Source organism: Syzygium oleosum, unplaced genomic scaffold (assembly GCF_021117445.2).
Source record: "Syzygium oleosum isolate NSW1041296 unplaced genomic scaffold, Sole_v2.1 Sole_v2.04, whole genome shotgun sequence".
Lineage (NCBI taxonomy): Eukaryota > Viridiplantae > Streptophyta > Magnoliopsida > Myrtales > Myrtaceae > Syzygium > Syzygium oleosum.
In genome coordinates, this window is record NW_026607488.1 from 9,380,299 (window position 1) to 9,400,891 (window position 20,593).

Sequence of the window (20,593 nt, forward strand, 5' to 3'; positions counted from 1 at the left end):
TTTGAGGTATTGTATCACAGTGAACAAAGTTTACGATTTTCTTTTATAGTAAATGTAAAGTATTTTTGTTGAAAAAATTTGATATTGTGATAGGCATAGTTTAAGATTTTATGTTGTATTTTTCCAAAAAAACAAAAATAGAAACCCTATTTTTCCCATTTCTCTCTTTCCCTCTCTGATTCGGTTGATGTGATATGCCAGCACACAATGCCATATAGCTGGAACAAGCAAGACCAGAAGAAAAATTGCCAAAATTGCAAACTTAATTTTTTTCCCAATAATATTTTTCTAGGTTCTTTTCTGGCCAACAATAATTTTTCTAGGATCATCAGCCTAGCTTTTTCTTCTCCTCCGCTATGCCAGTAGGTTCAAGCTCTGCCTAGCCAAGTGAAGAAGGCTAATCATAGCAAGTGGTGTGATGAATCATCCAACATACAATAAAGTCTAATCATTTCACTAATTACAATAATAAATCACATGATTTTTACATTTCCTAAGTCAACTTTCAGCTGAGATTAGTGTTGTTGTTCTTCTTCTTGCAGCAGTGCGCCCACTCATCCTGTCCTTCTCAAATTCTGCGCACCACCCTCCCCTGACAGGCCGTATCATCTCACCCCCCCTCACACACACACACACACACGCAGATGGAGGAGGAGCTTCGGCTTTGGCTTTGGCTTTGGCTTTTCTTTTTCTCGCTTTCCTCTTTTCCTTTTCTTTTCCTCTTTTATGTGTTCCCATCTTTTCCGATTTCCTCCTGATTATTTTATGGGAACAAATCATGCTGTCACGTATGCAAATGCACTGCAACGAGTCTTTTGTGAAGCCAAAGTGGGAGGGGATGGCCTGAAAAGGACTGGTAAAGCAAAAGAGAGCCGAGTGAGAGAGAGAGAGAGAGAGAGGGGATACAAAGGGAAAGTGTGATTTCGGGCACACCATTTGTGTTTTTCTGTCGAACTATGTTCATGACTTTCGTTCTGGGACTAGACCATGGCTCCCAGCAAGCTCTTTCCTGGTGTTGTCTTCTCCGTTGTCTTCATGGTCCTCTCTTCTTCGCTCCCTCCTCTCTGTCTCTGCTACGAGCCTCGCAACCATGAAGGTGAACCCATCAGCTTTTCTCGTTCCCAGACCGTTGTATGTGTCGTGGTGGTAAATACTGAATACCCTTTTCTGGTGTTCTTTCAGTGGAGGCTTTGATCGGTGTAAGGAGAGAGTTGGATGATCCGCATGGAGTTTTGAACAACTGGGATGAAGATTCTGTCGACCCCTGCAGTTGGGCTATGATCACTTGCTCGAGTGACAATCTAGTCATCGGCTTGTGAGTTTTCTTTGACATTTTATCATGGCGAATTTAGTTTTTCCTTTTTCCTTTGGTTGTACTTCGAGAGTTCTTCTCCTGGATTTTCATTTTTTCTCGAACCTTGTTTTGCAGAGGAGCTCCTAGCCAGTCTTTATCGGGAACTCTGTCTGGGACTGTAAGAAATCTCACTAATCTCCGACAAGTGTAAGAAAACAGGACATGTCTCTTCAAGTTTATTCTTTGTGTTTGCAAATTTTGAATTTCTCGTTCAACCTCTGTTTGTTTGCTCTAGGAAAAAAACAGGGGAAGGGAAAACGAACGAACATGTTGGGTTCGGAAGTTTTTCGTTGTCTTGTGTTGTGTCCGTCATCAGTTTGTTGATTTTGAAAGAGCATATGTTTGACCAGCTTCGGCTTTTTCCTTCTTTTGTTGAATAATTTTACTTAACATGCGTGTCGTGTGGTTCTTTGGAGTCTTTTAGGTTACTGCAAAACAACAATATCTCAGGCAACATCCCACCAGAGTTGGGTACTCTTCCAAGACTCGAGACTTTGGATCTCTCCAACAATCACTTATCTGGTCCAATTCCTGAGTCTCTAGGGCAATTGCATAGCCTACAATATCTGTGAGTACTAAATTTTGCGTTATAATTTCTTCAGTTTTCTTTTGTTTTGCTTCCAGAATATTGTTAATCTAAACCACTTGTGCCCTTTTTATATTGTCTGGGGTATGAGCAAATTGTGATTTCCATTTCATGTTCGTTCCTTCTTCTTGCCTTATGTGTGTGTGTGTGTGTTTTTTTTTTCCTTTTCCGAGGTTCTTGATGTTGTCTAACACTGTTTGTTTTGTCCTGTGGCGAGGTTAGGAGGCTAAACAATAATAGCTTGTCTGGTGCTTTCCCTGTGTCTTTGGCCAAAATCCCACAGCTTGCTTTCTTGTGAGTATGGTTCTCTCTCTCTCTCTCTCTCTCTCTCTCTCTCTCTCTCTCTCTCTCTCTCTTGTTTTCTCTGTTTTAAACGATTCAATGTCTTGAGAATCGTAATCATGCAGCTGCAAAACCTCAAAAGAACGCTTAAAAAAACGAAAAGAAAATCAAAGCTGAATGTTTTGGGTGCTGGGTTTCATTTATTTTCCCCTGAAGGACTTTTGGTGATGCTCTCTGGGTTTTTTCAGGGACTTTTCTTACAATAATCTCAGTGGACCTGTGCCCAAATTCCCGGCTAGAACATTCAAGTATCAACTCTCTCTCTCTCTCTCTCTCTCTCTCTCGCTTCAAAATTGTTCCTTATTTGGTTTTATATTTGTAATTTATTTTTGTATGGTTGAAATATGCAGTGTTGTAGGAAACCCATTGATATGCGGAAGAAACCCTACTGAAGGGTGCTCTGGATCAACCATTCCTATCCCTCTTTCCTTCTTGCATACTTCTGCTGGTAACTTCTTCTGAACCTTCACTTTTATTTTACTTATTCTTCTCTAGACAATCCTCTGTTCTCTTTAACCCAATCAAACTGTCTTCTTCTTTATCTTTTTTGTTATTCTTATTCCTTTTGGTTTGATACAGATGAACCTAAGTCCAAGAAATTGGCAATTGCACTTGGGGTCAGTCTCTGCTTTGCCACACTTGTTCTGTTGGCTATCGGGTTCCTTTTACATTCAAGGAGAAAGAAATCTCATACCATCCTCAACATCAATGGTTCGTGTCATAATTCTCATTAGAGAACGAACTCTGTCATGATACGTCATTGACTGATGCCATTTTCTGATTGGGGCATGTTGACTGTTTCTGCAGAGAAGCAAGAAGAGGGGCTAATGAGCCTGGGAAACCTCAAGAGCTTCACTTTCAAAGAGCTGCAATTGGCGACAGACAATTTCAGCTCCAAGAACATACTTGGGACCGGAGGTTTTGGCAATGTGTACAAGGGTAAGCTCGGGGACGGGACTATGGTCGCGGTGAAACGTCTGAAAGACGTAGTTGGGACAACCGGAGAATTGCAGTTCCGGACTGAACTGGAGATGATCAGTTTGGCAGTCCATCGCAACTTGCTGCGATTGATTGGATACTGTGCCACTTCGAACGAACGGCTTCTGATCTACCCTCACATGTCCAATGGTAGTGTTGCTTCAAGGCTCAAAGGTTTGTTCATAGTCCCTTTTGTCAAATTGACGCTCTTGACTGGTCAAACTACATTTCGATTTTTGTTGTTGAAATGCATATGGTCGTACACTGTCATGATGACTCTCTTGTACTAATAGTATTGCTTTATGTATGATTATGGTTCCTGCTCTGATAAACTGGTTTCTGATACATTTATGACCTTTGGTTGTACAGCAAAACCAGCGCTAGATTGGAACATGAGAAAGAAGATAGCCATTGGAGCTGCCCGGGGTCTCCTATACCTGCACGAGCAATGCGATCCCAAAATAATCCACAGAGACGTGAAGGCAGCTAACGTGCTCCTTGATGACTATTGTGAGGCCGTTGTCGGCGATTTTGGCCTCGCGAAGCTCCTGGACCATGCTGACTCCCATGTCACGACTGCGGTTCGTGGTACAGTTGGACATATTGCTCCGGAATATCTCTCGACGGGCCAATCATCTGAGAAAACTGATGTGTTTGGCTTCGGGATTCTCCTGTTAGAGCTTATAACAGGAATGAGAGCTCTCGAGTTTGGCAAAACAGTAAATCAGAAAGGAGCAATGCTCGAATGGGTAAGTCACCTGTGCAGTTCTTTTTATGTATGAGCTACAACTAGGCGTATAAGTACAAACTAGAATGCGCGAACATATGAGCAGCTTGAGTTAGCACTCAGGCATTTGGCTACATGTTTTCACTTACTGTGTAATGTTCAAAAAGTCCAATGCATCTTTTAGTTCTTATAATTCTGGTATCAGACTATTAACCTTCACATATTGCTCATTGCGCATCAACACCTGTTTCAAACACTGTACACTTGAGGCATGTCATTTAGACAGCACCATTTCAATCTCCATACACGGGTTTTGTTTGAACTTAAGTCTTGGAAGTTCTGCGCATTCCCTTGCAAAATTTTGTGCATTTCGACAAGTCTTTAGAACATTTCTGAATTCAGTATCGATCCTCGAATGCACCAAAGTTCAGACATTGCTCCCTGTAAATTCCCGGACCTCCAAGCAAATTAGATATGTTTTCTCTTACAGCATTTCTTTTTTTTGTGTTCAATTTCATATTTTCGGCAAGATACCTAACAGTTCAGTTTTTCTTGACAGGTGAAGCAAATACATCAAGAGAAGAAAGTGGAACTTCTGGTGGATAAAGAGCTGGGGAGCAGCTACGACCGGATCGACGTGGGAGAGATGCTCCAGGTGGCGCTCCTGTGCACCCAGTACTTGCCGGCCCACCGGCCCAAGATGTCCGAAGTCGTCCGGATGCTGGAAGGCGACGGGCTCGCTGAGAAATGGGCTGCGACTCACAACCACTTGAACCCTGCCACGAACTTCTCCCTCATCACCAGCGCCGCCAAAGCCAACGGTCACGGTCCCGACCGGTCGAGCGTGTTCGGGATGTCGGTCGACGACGACGACGACGACCATTCCTTGGATACCTACGCCATGGAGCTCTCCGGCCCGAGATAGCGCGCCAAACTAGGAAGGAAAGCAAAAGAAGCAAAAAGATAGCAATGTGTGAGCATGATTCTTTAGAGCAACTTTTAAACCGTTATGCCTCTTCTTTCAATCTTTTTTTCCCAATGGTGGTGTACATACACATCTCTTTCCTCTCTTTTCTTCCAAATCTCAGTTACTCTTTAGGGGTTGTTCTTCACCGTGCAAAAATGTAGATGGGAACTGTGGAAGACCATATAGAGTGCAGCCTTTGTTGGGCCTGTTTTTTGTGTGGCAGATGGGAGGACAGCAGCATCAGATGCTGTGCTCCCGGGTGTGGGACAGAGATTGAGAAATTGAAACTTTTTGTGGTATTTGACTAGGAGTTGGTGATGAGAGTGACATGAACATGACAATGCTGGAGCTGCTTTGTTTGGCTAAGTATCCGAAGGTGTGGTACAGTAGTGTCGAGCGTGAGTTGTTACGGGTCGTTTTCTTTTGATGCTCTTTCCTTTTCTGTCTCTGCCTTAGTGTCACGCGCCACTTTGTCCATCTTTGTATTTTCCATGTTCCTGGAATTTGAAGGATTTTAAGGATGTCGATGTCCTCTTCCCTCTGCTCTTTTTTTGAAATTTTTCATGGGCTATGAGCCTTGTTGATGTATTGTATTTTTAAGATACTCTTTACGTTTAAAAAGATACTAAACAAAGGAACGGCTTCGTGACGGTGATTTTGGCATGCGATTTCGAAGTTAATCAGTGGTCTTGTACTAAAAGAATACGGCTTTCATAGCACCTGTGACGGACTATTCGCGGTCGTGGGTGTACTGTATACTTATGTGAGGAGTCGGGTTTAGGACTTCCCTTCGAGAACCCGACCTGGGTTCGAGTCGGGCTTCATGCATGATCGGGGTTTGTGGAGTTCTAATGTTTTTGGGATAGTTGGGGTACCGCGGGCTCTTCTAGACCCGCTTCATTGTCATTCCCTAGTATTATCTTGCTCTGTTGAAAGTTTTGCTTTCACCGCAAGTAGTGGATTAGCACAAATTAGGCGTCGACAGTCGCTATCTCCATTATAACCTTTCTTACTCCGCCCGCGGAGCCGGCAACGTTAATCCGAATTTTCAGCTTCTCTCTCTACTCTTCTTTAGCTCGCGTTCGAGACAGTGTTCGTGCTCTCAAACCAGTCCCGTTGTCCTTCACAGTCTTAAGCTTTCAAAGCAAAGGGACTTCAAACGCAGTTCAATCCTATACAAACAGGGAACTGCTCCTCTTGAAAGAATCTTACAAACCCGACCTTCGTTAAAGATGATGAGCTAACAAGGTGCAATGATCCCATGGCCCTATGCATCGTGTGATCCAAGGCCCATCATCTTTCCATGAGATGAATGTGCAGGAAACAATAGTTTCTATGACGTTACGAAACAAATCACAGTATTTCGATACTAAGGGGCTCGTATAATCCTCAAGGATCGGTTCGTCGGGGATTATTATACATGTGGTTACGAAGAGTTACGGCTATAGAGGATGCATCCCTCGAGAGACTATTGAAGTGCCCTATGATGCTAATCGCACGGTTGAAGACATAAGTTTATAGTTAAGCAACGTGTGGTCGATTTCAGCCAACACGCGAAAGAGGATTTCTCCGAATCCTCATTACCCTATATTATAGAAATTGGGATATTAGGAGTCTTGACATCAATCACCGCTGCGGCTCGAACCCCGCCGTTGCCAATTTCTTAGGCCACCCTCGAGAGCTCTGAACCCGCACGACTCTGTACTTACCCGACACGGTTAGGAAGAGAGGATTGCGATACCCACTCGAGATTAAATCGATTGTCGACGTCAGCTGGGTATCCCGGATAATCATCCCAGACAAAATGACCCTTGAACTCGCGCTCAACTTTCATAGATTTTACCGGGTTATCTGCATATGAGAGAGCAATAGTTTCTTTTGTAAGTATAATTGTTTATGCTTGGTGACCTATACTGGCGGGAATAAGGTACCGATGCGATGATACGAACAAGAGAAGCTCCGTTATAACCATACATTCAAGGTGCTTTCCGGATAGAGGAATGCATAAGAGTTCGAACACCAAGTGGAAAAGAGAACGAATCGAGGGCATATGCAGGACACGAATTTGTTCCCTCTTTCGCTTTATCTGATGAACCAGTTGAGCTAGTGAGGAAAATAGGGAGAGCGCAATGAATAAAGCGATTTTTGTCTTTATGAAAAGAGACGAGTGTGCCTTAAAGCAAATACGTAAATTAGATAATATGCGGGGACAAAAGCCAAACAAGTGACTTCCCCGCTAAATTCGGTCATAAAAAAAGGAAACAAAGTTATGAATTTGAATTCGAAAGAGGTCTCAAATTTGATATGCTTCTTTATGGACACGTGGTACGTAGGGAAATTGTCCAATTAGTTCTAAAGCCTCGTTTGGTTTAGTATTTGAAATGAGATTTGGGACTCTAAAGGGGTTTGGCCAATTTAATTGTAAACCTTCGCGCGATATTCTAATGTAGTAATTCCGATCAATTTTCGTCGAAAATTAAAGACGTTGGGAATGCCACGTAGAGCGGGCTGCGAGGACTGCCACGTCAGCAATTCCGGCGAAAATTGACCATAATGACCATATTGGAATTTCACGAGAAAGTTTAGGACTAAATTAACAAAATTGACAAAATTGAAAAGTTTAAAACTAAATTGACATCCGTACAATAAATTTAAAACTGATTGAGTGATTTTTCCCGTAATTCATTGATAAGATGCAAAAGAGGGTTTCGTAAGAGGTGAATATCCTTGGTAGATTCCTCTTGCTGATGCGCATACGTCGGCTCAAACTCGAAGTCATCGTCTTGGACATGCAGGGAGACCTCGTGGCCCAATCCTTTCACGGTGCAAAGATAAAAACTAAGCTTTTGTTAACTTGTTTTTACAAGTTGGCTTAGCTCGGTTAGGAGGAGGAGGATGATGATGATTAACATGAGGCTTGATGTTGAGATGCGTGTCGGTCACTTGCTATTAAGGAAGGACAAGGTAGATACACCCAAGTGAAAACAGGGCATCAAAATGAATTGTCACGGCAAAATCTTCCTACTTCTTTGAACACCAAAGGTTAAAAGTCGAAAGAGCAGCTCAACTTTGTGAATGGGGTTCACCTCTAATCGGTAGGTTGTTTCAAGAAATTTTACACCTAAGTAACTTAACTCGAAAGAGTCTCTCCCTCTCCCTCTCAACTAACCTCTTCCTCGGCAGTCTCTCCCTTCTCCCTTCTTCGCCGCCATCGCGCCTGAGCCACCGTCGTCGCCGCACCGCTGAACCACGTTGGGGCAGCCCAAAGTTCTCTCTCTCTCTCTCTCTCTCTCTCTTAGTAGAGTTCATCGGTGGTCAATATTATAATTCTGCGTGCGTGGATCAAGCACATGGAACGGGTTCAACTCCCCACGCCACCAAACACAATCTCATGTATTGGATCACTCCTCCGAGTTTCTTAAGTTTAGACTTACCTGTTAACCCGTTCATGAGGTTATTAGTGGGATATTTCATGGGCTCGAGGTTTATCTATCTAAAGGTGGGCTTCCTCGTCATGTAAAGACAAATAAGAAATTAAGCGAAACACGCTCCAAGTCATTACCGATAGCGACCATTTCTCGGCGCGAAGTTTCATAATTAGAGAACTCCTGCAATGGCCATGGCCTGGCCATGCTTTCATTAGTTATAGTAGGCACAGAGAGAAGGACCGCAACAATGAGCAAAAGAAAAAGAAAGGGAGAGAGAGACTACTAGAACGGACAGGGAATGGGCCAAAGTGAAGTCCATGCAGGGCGACAGCAATGGCCGATTCTCTTCGTATTTACAGCGACGGTTTGGGGCTCAACCAACCCCCCTCCTCCGCCACCAATCTCCACCACAAAACGTGGCGGCGGGGCCCCCCCGCCATGCCGATTGCGACCTCCGACGAACAATCTGAGCCGTCTATTCCGTTTGTGGCCTCGGCCAACGGCTGAATCTAGGCCCAGCTCGACATCTTTTTAGATTATATTAAAAAGTGGGGCTGGCTTTGGAAAAGGACCCCACCCGGAAAGGCGAGGCCTTTTTGTGGCGACGGCGACGGACCGGAGGGGATTCCTCTTACGTGGACCGCACCCCCCAGTTATGTCTCGTTTAGTTTAACCAGAACGACACGATAGTGAATACAAGGAATCATAGCATATTCACCCGTTAAGTATCGCTAAACTTCGCTCACGTGTTGTGCGGACTTTGTAAGTCGAACGTAACACAATAAGAAGCATGATCAAATGTTGAAACCCCTTTACGCAATAATTAGTATTATTTACTAATGTGCCCTTTTGATTCTTAAGAAAGCATTAAGTGAGGATCAATTTGGGACCACCCTAAAAGTGAGATCAACCGTTATAATAGTAGAGAGCTAATTTTGAAAAAAGAAAAAAAGGGGAGAAAGACAAATTGATATTTTGACTTAAATATATAAGTGATTATAAATTTCCATGAATTTAAGCAAATTTATAAGATCGTAAAATGCATTTGTCTCGTCGAATTCCCTTCTTAATAAAGTTGATCAAATTCAGGAGATAATTATAATTCCATTTATAAATTTCCATTTAAACCATCCAACTGCTCTCGCTCGAACCTCCTTTTACATTAATCCAAACACAACCATAGAGAATTTTCGTCATCAAGATTTTTTTTATGCCAATTCATCTTCAATCCAAGCAAGATTAGATGCTCTAAAGAGGAAAACGGCATTACGAGAGTCGGGTACGCTCAGGCCAGCTTTAGGTCCGATCAGCCGACCAGACGGGCATTTTTCCTTCTCGAGCTCGACTCGCCCAATCAGGCCCCGACCGGGCCTCACCAAATCCGATCTATTTACATGACGCGGTAAGAGTTTTCTAGACAAGGACTTTTAAACCCGGTCCGACATTTGGCTCGTCCGCTGATTCGGTCTATTCGCAAAATCTGTCGGACAATACTACCATTCTCAACAAATTCTTCCATGGATGACCCAAGAAATCAACTACTAATCCAATCCAAAAGATCATTTGCTAAAAATCTACCACCGGCCTCCGAAGCGCTAAGTTGGGAAGGCTCGGAAACAGAGAGAATGACAGCCATGGAAGGCGTGCTGATGAGCAAACAACATTATATATAACTGCGCGAGCATTACGACTCAAACGCCACTTCGACAAACGTGTAAAAGCCCGAACGAAAAGCTGGGCACACCCTCTCTCTCCTCTCTCTCTCTCTCTCTCATTATTGAAGTTTATCATCGTTCTCGAGGGCGCATCCCCGAGAACATTGGGTGCTGTCTTTGCTTTTTGCCAAGACCCATCTTCTTCTTCGATTTCTTTTCCTTCTGCCCAAAGTCCAAGACCCATCTTCGTTACCCTCCTGCGGACGATCGTATCTTGGCTGCTCGAATTTTCTTCAGCGCGTTTGTCCGTTGGGGGATGAGGGTTGCCTGATCGTTAAAGATCAGTTCTTTTCTCTCATTGGTGACACCCTCCATTGCCGGGCGTTTGAGCTTCCTTTTTCTTGATTCGGGTGAATTCTTGACTCATTCGTTTCTCTGTGTTGATGGGTCGGACGCTGTTTCAATAAATCTTTGGTTTTGGGCTGTTGAAATTCTGGGATGTTTTGGGTTTGATCAGTATTGTAGAAAGGGTGATGTTTTGGGGTCGTCCTTTTTTTTTTTTTCTTTTGATTATATTCAAGATGCGTTTTACTAAACTTCATTTCGATTAGCTGAAAGGAACGGCCTTTTTGTTGTGGGAGACTGTAACTGTGGTTTGTTTGTTCTGGTTTGTCTTAATTGTGTGCTCACGAGTTGTTTCCTTGTGGGTTCAAGAATATGCTCTGCTTTTTTCCTATTTTTTTTAATATTTCCACTGTTTCAGGACCTTGCATCAATTTGAGACATTGAGCCACTCCTAAATCTCATCCACTTGAAGGAAATTCGGGGTGGTGGAACTTAGCATTCCGTCGAATTTCAATTGAAGATGAGAGCAGTAGTTCGGTTAATTCGCCAATCTCAACCTGCTTTCTGGCACCATCATTATTACCACTCCTGTAATCTTGCCAGGAGACACAAACCATTTGTCTGTTCTAATTTAACACGAAGGCTGCCCATGTACTATGACGAATTAGCTGTATTTGGACTACCTAACTTAGAGACCTCAAGAGCTCTTTCTGTCGATGCTGCTAAAGTCAGTACTGGAGGTTTGTGTTTTTTTAGGATGCAAATGATATAATGTTTTTCGATTGTCAATGTAAGCAATGAACCTGTTGTTTTCCTATACTTGTTCATCTGCAGATGCAAGTCGAGCGGGGCCTCTCATTGAGTATGAACGTCGAATTGCTGAGGGTGAACTCATGGATGGTGACATGTGCCAGGTATGATGCGCCAAGCTTCAGTAGAAGAACAAAAAGTCTGCTGCCACCTGATAACTATTTGCAATTTGTTCCGGTGGCGTGCGTTGTTTGGTATTTTCATCAATTAATATGTGAAAGTAGATTTACCAAAAAAGCGGTGAAACAAGCATTCAAGCGGTGCATGTTCAATTGAGTGTCAAATGCCTACTGTTTCTTGTAGCAGATGACCTTACTCTGTGTTTTGTCATCATTTTTTTTACCCCCTCTCTTTCCTATTTAAAGAGAATTTTTACAAGGATGATAGTTGATCTTTAGTTAGTGAATATTGAATAAGTTTTAAATGGCAGAAAGTATGAACTAATATGGACATGCTCATTTAAGTTTGAAAAGGTGCATTTCTTAACCTTAATATTTAGGAGACAGTTACCGAATTCTTAATATGAAGGTGGTATCTGACTCGTAAGATTCAAGTGTTTAATGACAAGAATAAGAAATACAGATTCCTATATGCTCAATCTATTACACTGTTAAGTGACCTTTAATCGAAGTGATATTGAGTGAGATCATCTAAAGAGAAGTTTCTGCGAGTTCAGTAGTTTAAATAATGAAGCTCAAATGATTAGCTTACCAGTTGGATGTGTCGTTCGTGCCTGGATGCACATGAATATGGTTCAGGAAAAATGAGGTAAAGACACGGGCATTTCTTACAATGGTGTGTGACAGTAGCCGCTTGAAGCATCCTGTTTCTCCCATTTCATATTTTAAAGCTAAACTTTGCTCAACTATTTTCTGTTTTCAGCTCTAGTTGTGGTAGAGAAATTGTTATTACTTTTGATGTATAGGAACTGCAACTCCTGAGTGGAGTTTCAAATTGTTGGCAATCGCCAAAACGAAAGTCTATCTATTTCATAGTTTTTAGTGGGATCACTCATTAGATGCCATAAGACAAATTACTTTCCAGATTGGCTTGAGTTTACTGTGTGCGATTGTTTCTAATTAGTTTTTTGTTGAATGACGCACACATTGTCATTATTTTAGGTAGGCACTCTGCAGGAGCTACAGAGACTTTTTGATGAGCTTGTCGCTTCAGCTGATGCCTGTAGATTGGATCGTTATTCTGCTTCAGAGAAATCTGGAAGGTACTGGGTCAACATTCTCAGTACTTAGCCAGTGTAGTTCTTTCTCTAATTCAGTAACTTTTCCCCTTGTCGTTTTTACTGTTAAAAAAGGTGACTCTTTTGCCCATCATTTCTCAAAAATTAAGTTCTTGAATTTGTGTTTTAGGAGTCGGTGGTTGTGGTCTCGTTTTATGCCGCAGAGTACACACTCACCCGTGAAAGGTCTCTACCTATACGGTGGGGTGGGCACCGGAAAAACCATGTTGATGGACTTGTTCTTCGATCAGCTGTAAGTTTGATTTGCCAATCCAATATTTTATTGGATCATCTTGTAGAGATGTTACGCAGTATTCGAGATGGTTGGAGGGGCAAATTGCTGTGACATTATAGTGATCATTTCAGATTGACTTTTCTCATCTTTCTTTACTCATGAATGTTGATGTGCCCTTTATGACAGGCCTCGAAATTGGAGAATAAAGAGGATCCATTTTCACGACTTCATGTTAAATGTCCATAGCCGCTTGCAAGTAAGAATATATGTCTGTTCTTTCTGTTGCTTCTTTTAGACCTTCAATCATGTATGGCACTTAAACCCTGTAAAATTCTAGCATTAATATTTGAACAGAAGTAAGTTGTAATTTAATCTATGCTGGTCATCTGAATGTTCTGAAGCTCTTTGGTGCTGATCTCCTTAGCCATATTTAATGTACAGATACTTATTAGCAAGTTTGTCTAACTCTATATCCTCGCAGAAACATAAGGGTGTGGCAGATCCACTCGAAGTTGTTGCAGGAGAAATATCTGATGAGTCGATTTTATTATGTCTCGATGAATTTATGGTATAGTAAATTTGGAATTCTCTGATGCTGATGTACTTTTGGATCTTATCTGAATTCTGTTAAGTGTCTCTTACTGGCATGTTTCCTTTTTTGTTTGGACTAGGTAACTGATGTTGCTGATGCCTTGATCCTTAACCGTCTATTTGGACATTTATTTGCCAATGGTGCTGTAAGTGACAACCTTTCTGGGATTTATCGATCTTTCTATGCATCAATAATTTGGAAAAGTTCAAGCTGGATAGTTGCAAAATTGTCATATATTATTTACTACTGTGGTGCAACTACAGATACTTGTTGCAACTTCAAATCGTGCTCCTAATAATCTCTATGAAGGTGGATTGCAGAGGGATCTCTTCCTGCCGTTCATTGCCACTTTAAAGGTGTTTATGTGTATTTGCTTTAATTAGTTAGTAGACTTGCCATACGCATCTTATATATATATATATATATATATATATATATATTTAGAGAGAGAGAGAGAGAGAGAGAGAGAGAGAGAGAGAGAGAGAGAGAGAGTTAAAAATTGAATATTTTTATGTCGTTCTTGCATCTGCTCAAGTTAATGTTTTAATTAATTTCTAATGTCCTTTCTATGCAGGAAAGATGTGTAGTTCGTGAAATTGGATCTCTTGTAGACTACAGAAAGATGACTTCGGTGCAGTTGCTTAACTCTCTCTTCACAGAATTCCACACCTGCTGCTCAGTTGGCAAATGACACTTCTCTATGCCTAACTTGTCTTTTATGTCCAATCTCAGGCAGAGCAAGGTTCATACTTTGTTGGCAAAGATTCATCTGCATACCTCCTGCAAAAGTTCCAGCAATTGATTGGGGAACACACAATTGCTAGACCTCAAGAGGTTGAAGTCGTAATGGGACGGAAACTGAAGGTATGTGCCACACAATGTAGTGACCACTTGTATCCTTCTGTTATATTCGAGGCTACTCATGCTTCTCTCCCTTAACTGCTTTATTTTATATCCTGCTTAGGTTCCACTTGGTGCTAATGGATGCGCCTATTTTACCTTTGAGGAGTTATGTGACCGGCCTCTTGGTGCTGCAGATTATTTTGGGTTATGCAGTAAGTCATTTTTAGGTGTTTTAAGAAGTGATAGTAGTCAAGGCACTGACAAACTTAAAACTACTTTTTATGCAATGAGTAAACTATTCAAGATGAAGGGAACGTGTACATGTTATAATGTAAACTGCTACCTTTTGTCTTTTGTTTATCAAGTTTCTTGATAGTTATTGTGCTTGCATGGGCACACAAACCATAAAGAATTTCATGATTATGGTCTTCTGTGAAGTTGAATAAATTGACAGATGGATATTAGTAGATCCTACCCAAGCTAGGGGCATCCAAAATGCCAATCATTAAATTGAAATAGGTAGAGCAATAAAGAGTTGGAGATGCTTCTTCTTCATTCCACTGATAGAAGTGCCAACTTGGTGCCTTATCATGATTATCTTAAATGATCATGCTTTTTTTTCAGATATTGTGGGCTAAATTCTCATTATCTCTGTTTCATAGAGAATTTTCACACCCTGGCATTGGATGGTGTACCGATTTTTGGACTGCACAATAGGACTGCAGCTTATCGGTTTGTCACTTTAGTTGATGTAAGTCTCAAATCTGAATAAGTTCGTTCTTTAAGATCTTATATTATTTTGGCCTTTTGGCATCACAATTTGCATGAAGTTGTTTTTAAACCCCTCGATCCTCTTCGATGTGCAGTATATCTCAAAGAAATATGCTTTCTTCCTTCTTAACCATATCTGGTTAATAGTCTGATGATATTTTTAAACTGTTGAGGATGCCCTTTGAAGATCAGTTCAAGAAAAGTGCAATTTTAACACAGAAATTAAAGTGGGTACCATGTCACCTATGCCGTGCTTTAGAGAGCAAAGTCGATATTTTCTTAGAATTTATCTTTTTCCTTGGCTCTTTTTTTCTCAGGGTTAGGTTTATGGGAAGTTTTGAGTAGACAATTAAGTTAACTACGTTTTACCGACTGATTACCAGGTAATGTATGAGAACAAGGCTAGGCTACTGTGTACGGCTGAAGGCAGACCACTTGAACTTTTTGATAGGATAGTGACAGTTGCAGATGCACAGAACATGGCGCCTAGAACCTCTTCGAGGTCAAGGAGAAGTGATGATTTGGACCTTTGCGTCGACAATGAACTTGGATTCGCTAAAGACCGTACTATTAGCCGGTAAGTAAACCTCCATTGCTTACTATTAAGAGTATTTTCTGTATTTTATATTGTATTGATGACTGATATTGTAAACGATTTGCAGAACTCCCCGCCGCAAAACATAATCTATTGTTTTAATTACTTTATATTGCTTTAATTACTATCAACCGATTCACTTAATTTTGGATGTCTTTGTGAATGTTTGAGGCTACCTCTTCCATTGAGGCTAGTGAGGCACTAAGCGCTGTCTTGTGCTGCTAATATATGTAAAATTCTTCAAGGGCTGCCTATTTAAAGTTTCCACTCGGAATTTAGGTTCAGTCTCTGACTATTTGGATTTCATGATAAGTTCTGCTTTTCTGGGGATATACTTATGTCTATATGTGGACGACTGGTGGTGGATGGTAGAGATGCATGGCATATCATTATGAGTTATAAAGCCTATAATTATGTACCTTAACGATCTTAGCATCAGAACACAGAACATCCTCTAAAGCCACAATTTACTTTGCTCGTGACTGAATAAGCTGGACTATGTTACTGAAATTGCTGAAAGTTTGGTCATTAGCATCCGGTAATGGAAGGTGACTGCTTTTGATAATTTCTCTACCCGATTGAGAGCATCATTTTCGGATTACTGGACATACTTCTTGTTCTCTAGTCACATTTAAATAGGGAAGAGATAATGGTCGTTTACTCATCGTCTACTTCTCATCTTTATTATACCAAAAAGAGGAGGAAAAGGTCTTGATACAATATGTTGAACAAGTCCCGTAGTACAAGTTACAATCTCAATTGAGATGTGATACATCGTTCTGTTGATTAAATGTTCAAGATACCCGTGTGCATGGAGTTTTTTATAGGCATCCTTCACCATACATTTACTGTGAGACCTCTGATGCTCTGCTTGACCCTCCGAGTTGTCCATTCTTATCCAATTAGAAATAATTTTGGGATCATGCAGTTGAAGCTGATTCATTTAGAGTGCCAACTTGTGCAAACAATTGTTTGTGGTGATATCACTGATTAAGAGATACTGGTGCAGATTAACAGAGATGAACAGCAAGGAGTACCTAGAGCACCACACGGCCATGTTGACGGGGAAGGACATCGCTGAAGAAAGTAGCAAGGCAAATGCCTTGACAGGATGAACAATAAACTTGAAGACCAGCAATCAAACTGATGTAAGCATAAATAATTTGCTAGGACGGGTATGGCTTTGGCGACTATACTAACCATCTACCCGATGTTGATCTGAGCCGGTGGAATAAACTCCCGATTCTTTGCCACTAGGGGGCCTTATGTAATTTAGATGCGAGCTGTAGCACACTTAAACCAATTGAGGAGATTATACTGATAGGATCTTATGGTCACGGTTCACTGTATCTTGAGATGACTATAGCTTGGAATTTGAAGGTATACATATGGCAGGCTTCTAGCCAAAATAAGCAAATTCAAAGGACCATTTACGATTTGATCAGTAGAAAAGACATGAACAAGATCAAGAGTTCCTCGAAGAAGATGTTGTCGATTATAATGACGGTCATTCTCAATATAATTAGTCCGTTTATGAAATATTACATTCCAGTTTGATCTGAACGGCGATTTTGGGTCGTTAATGGGTCATATTTTAGAGGAACGCCCATGTCTTTCAAAAGCCAATACGGTCAAGCGAGTTGAGCACTAGTGTTTGCCAAAGCGCGATAAGTAGATTCGGCTCTGAGATGTGAGTTAATGGTCTGTTTCTTACTGAGCCAATTAATCAAGCAACTGCCAAAAAAGACGCGACACACTACTGTAGAAATGCGATCATTAACATCCCCGGTATAGTCCGCACCCTAATGGGCATGTAACTCTAGGATAGTGTTAGAAGGACAGTGAAATCATATAATAGGTCCCTACTATGACGCAGATATGTACCACATCAGCGTAGTAAATATAATGCAAAGCAGAATAACTAGATCTCTGGTATGAACCAAGAAGGTTATATCGGATGGATAACAATCAGATATACTAAGGCCCCGTTTAGTTCAGCATTTGGAAAAAGTCTTTGGCCAAATGCAAAGGCCTTTAGTTTAAAGGGTTTTGGGAAAATGCAAGACTGTTTGATAAACTGCAACTAAAAAGTGCTTTGAGGAAATGCTAGACTGTTTGGTAAACAGAAATTTGGAAAGCTCTTTGGTGTGACCAAATTAAAATTAAAATTTTAATATTTTTAAAATTGAAAAAAAGAAACAATGACCTTAACTTTGAGTTGGGCTTGACATTTTGCACGATCTGTACCTCATCAGGTTTCAAACGTATGTACGCTTCCATTTTGCGAATGGGCAGAGAGATTATGAATCATCCCAAGCCTTAAAGGTTTCTACGGATTTGAATGGCGAGAGGAGTGGAGCACTTTCAAGATCAAATTTCTTTGATATGGAGCACTTCCTGTTCAATTTATTTGCAGATCCCGTATGCTATCTGACCTTTTATGCATATATGCGTATTTTTCAATTGTGTATATCTGGTTGAATGTTTATCTTCTCCATTCTCAGGATATCATACGTCTTCCCAGGCTGTTCCGATTCTTACAGAGACCCCTTGCACAGCTAATATCTGTAATCCGGGCTCCCAAAAGTAGAGAATGATATGCTGCCATTGGAGGCGGCTCACCTTTGCATAAAATAACCGATGAGCAGGTAAAGTAGTGTACTGCCTTTTTCAGTCTTGTTACGTGCTTAATGTCTCTTTCAAAGATGTTATCTACTTTCTTCTTTCTATATATACCGCATTAAAATGATATCTTTAGTTTACATAGCTAGGTGTGAATGTTATGTCGCACTTTTTTCAGGCACAGACACTCAAAGGGGCTTTGGAAGCAAAGAACATGTATGCAAATGTCTATGTGGGCATGCGCTACTGGTATCCCTTCACCGAGGAGGCGGTTCAGCAGGTTGTTGCCAATTCTTAAGAGGATATCTAACATTCTTAAGAGGTTGTCATTTCACTATAATAAATATGGTCACATATGTCCCCAAAAAAGAAGTACGTTATCCTTAATATTACAAACCTCCTCAATGACTTTGTAAGCTCACGGCTATTTCATCACGTAAACGTGTTATGTCGGAAGATGCATTATTATTTGAAGCATTGACCCCCTCACTTGAATCATCATGGTCAACTGAATATCCATAATCGGGATCCAATTCTGCTTGTTCAAAATCCATATCAGTCACGGCATTTCCTCATATATAATTATGCAAAGCCATTGTCGCTACGACATTTTGCACTTGCTTTTCATATGGATAACTGAGCATACAAGTTAGAGTTCCCCACTTCTATTTTAATACTCCAAAGGCTTGCTCAATTGTTGAGCGTAGTGAGGTATTGGCACGATTGAATACTTCTCGATAACCTGTAGGCGAAGAACCTTCTCGAAATTCTGGTAAATGATAGCTAACTTCTTTATATGGCCCCAAATAACCCATGTGATTTGGATATCCAGCATCTACCAAGTAATATTTACCTACACCAATATATTGTAAATCTAATCAACATATGCTATATAGATATATGGATGTAACTAAACCATTAACTAACGAACCTGGAGGAAGATGGGGAAAATGTGCATCAGGTCTTCCAATAGCTTCATAGAAGATACGTGTATCATGAGCTTGTCCCTCCCAACAGACCCAAACATAGATAAATTCCATATTAAAATTACATATGGCTATCCCATTTTGAGTCGTCGTTACTTGTCGACCAATAAAACGAATTTGATTGTACGTAGGTACCATCACTGGGATATGTGTACCATCAATAGCTCCAATTCAATCCTTAAAATATGAAAAAAATTGTCGATCTTTCTTGATTTTCTCCGGAACTTCCCTATATTGTTGATCGGTTGGTTGGATCAAATCTTTTCCCATATCACATACTTTATCTAAAATTAAGCTAAAGTGCCTACTTATGGTTTCGCCAAAGCGCTGAAAGCGCTCTTGTGCTAACCTGCTGCCTATACCGTGTCCCAAAATATGAAGAAACATACCAACCATTTCTGCAATATCAGTACTCCTAGATCCTTCAAAACCATAGCGTGTTACTAAGTCACGGGTTAAATTATTAAATACAACCTTATGCATTCTAAACATATTATAGCACCTTATAGGATTGGTATCTTCGCCTATCAACTCTTTTGACTATGCATAACTTGTATATGTCGAGGTCATGCAAGGTTGTCTGCAAAGGTATGTTGCTTGATAAAAAATTGTAACTCCTGTGATTGACACAAGATCCCAGTATCATTTTCCTCTTGTTCACGATTTTCCCTTGCATGTGAATCATTTATAACTGCTTCAAGTAACAAAATATAAAGGCCGTAAGAGAAATAATGAATAAGCTTGATCATCCATTGAGAGAAACAATGTAATAACCATCATATATATGCAAACTCAACCACATAAAGAGAACACCAACTGAAAAAAATTCTCACATTAAAACATTAATAGAAATTGGGGTCACAGGAATGCAAATAAAGATTCATCAACAGAAACAAAGTAACATCACTCTCTTCAAACAGGAAAAAAAGTAGCATGATTCCCTTCAAACATGAAAACAATAAGATGCTAACATCCTATCTACGAAGACCTGACTCTCTTCCGAACTCATACTTGAGATACTTGACTCTTTTTGCATCATCCTTTAAGCCCATAAAAACCAGTCTATTGTCTATCTTTTCCTTCAAATGAGAGATTGCAAAATAGTACAACATTTCGTCTTCCACAATCTCAAGTATGGTATCCAATATATCTACGAGGTCCTTGTAAGGACCAACTACATTGGTGGTTGCTTGAGATGTGGCAGTGGCATTGCACCTACTTTCAACAACTGCAACTAGCCTGTTAATTTGCGTCCCAAGCTCTTCTCTTGTGCTCAATTTCTTATCTTTTTTTCCTCGAGCTTGCCTCGTTGAAGTTTGCGCGGCTCTTTTCCGACTTTGAGTTCCAATTGGTTCAACAATGGTTTCATCTACATGACACTCCAAATTTTCATCAGTAGAACCTACAACATCATCGATACCAGGTTGTGTGATTTCAACATCATTATTAATACATAAGCCTTGCCCAGGATTCCATGTGACTCCTCCAGTAGCAATTGTATCTCTAAACATCATATCTAA

At 40.7% G+C, this 20,593-nt stretch overlaps 2 protein-coding genes and 1 pseudogene across 2 annotated transcripts; all 3 read left to right on the forward strand.

Moving 5' to 3' along the window:
- Window positions 1–629: 629 nt before the first annotated feature.
- On the forward strand, window positions 630–5,261 carry LOC115679445 (probable LRR receptor-like serine/threonine-protein kinase At2g23950). The gene is made up of 11 exons (XM_030603040.2): window positions 630–1,096; window positions 1,183–1,315; window positions 1,430–1,501; window positions 1,779–1,922; window positions 2,163–2,234; window positions 2,471–2,530; window positions 2,633–2,730; window positions 2,862–2,993; window positions 3,090–3,434; window positions 3,630–4,009; window positions 4,547–5,261. The coding sequence occupies exons 1-11, from the start codon at window positions 988–990 to the stop codon at window positions 4,910–4,912; spliced, it is 1,911 nt and encodes a 636-aa protein (XP_030458900.1). The 5' UTR covers window positions 630–987; the 3' UTR covers window positions 4,913–5,261.
- Window positions 5,262–9,979: 4,718 nt separating this feature from the next.
- LOC115679446 (uncharacterized) lies at window positions 9,980–16,891 on the forward strand. Its single transcript, XM_030603041.2, has 15 exons — window positions 9,980–10,447; window positions 10,801–11,122; window positions 11,217–11,296; window positions 12,314–12,414; window positions 12,560–12,682; window positions 12,851–12,920; window positions 13,146–13,232; window positions 13,336–13,401; window positions 13,520–13,612; window positions 13,831–13,887; window positions 13,989–14,120; window positions 14,221–14,311; window positions 14,762–14,850; window positions 15,254–15,447; window positions 16,475–16,891. Exons 2-15 carry the CDS (start codon window positions 10,903–10,905, stop codon window positions 16,578–16,580), a joined length of 1,509 nt encoding a protein of 502 aa, XP_030458901.1. The 5' UTR covers window positions 9,980–10,447; window positions 10,801–10,902; the 3' UTR covers window positions 16,581–16,891.
- A 452-nt stretch (window positions 16,892–17,343) lies between these two features.
- Window positions 17,344–18,385, forward strand: LOC115679544 (ferrochelatase-1, chloroplastic-like; annotated as a pseudogene).
- Window positions 18,386–20,593: the final 2,208 nt, after the last annotated feature.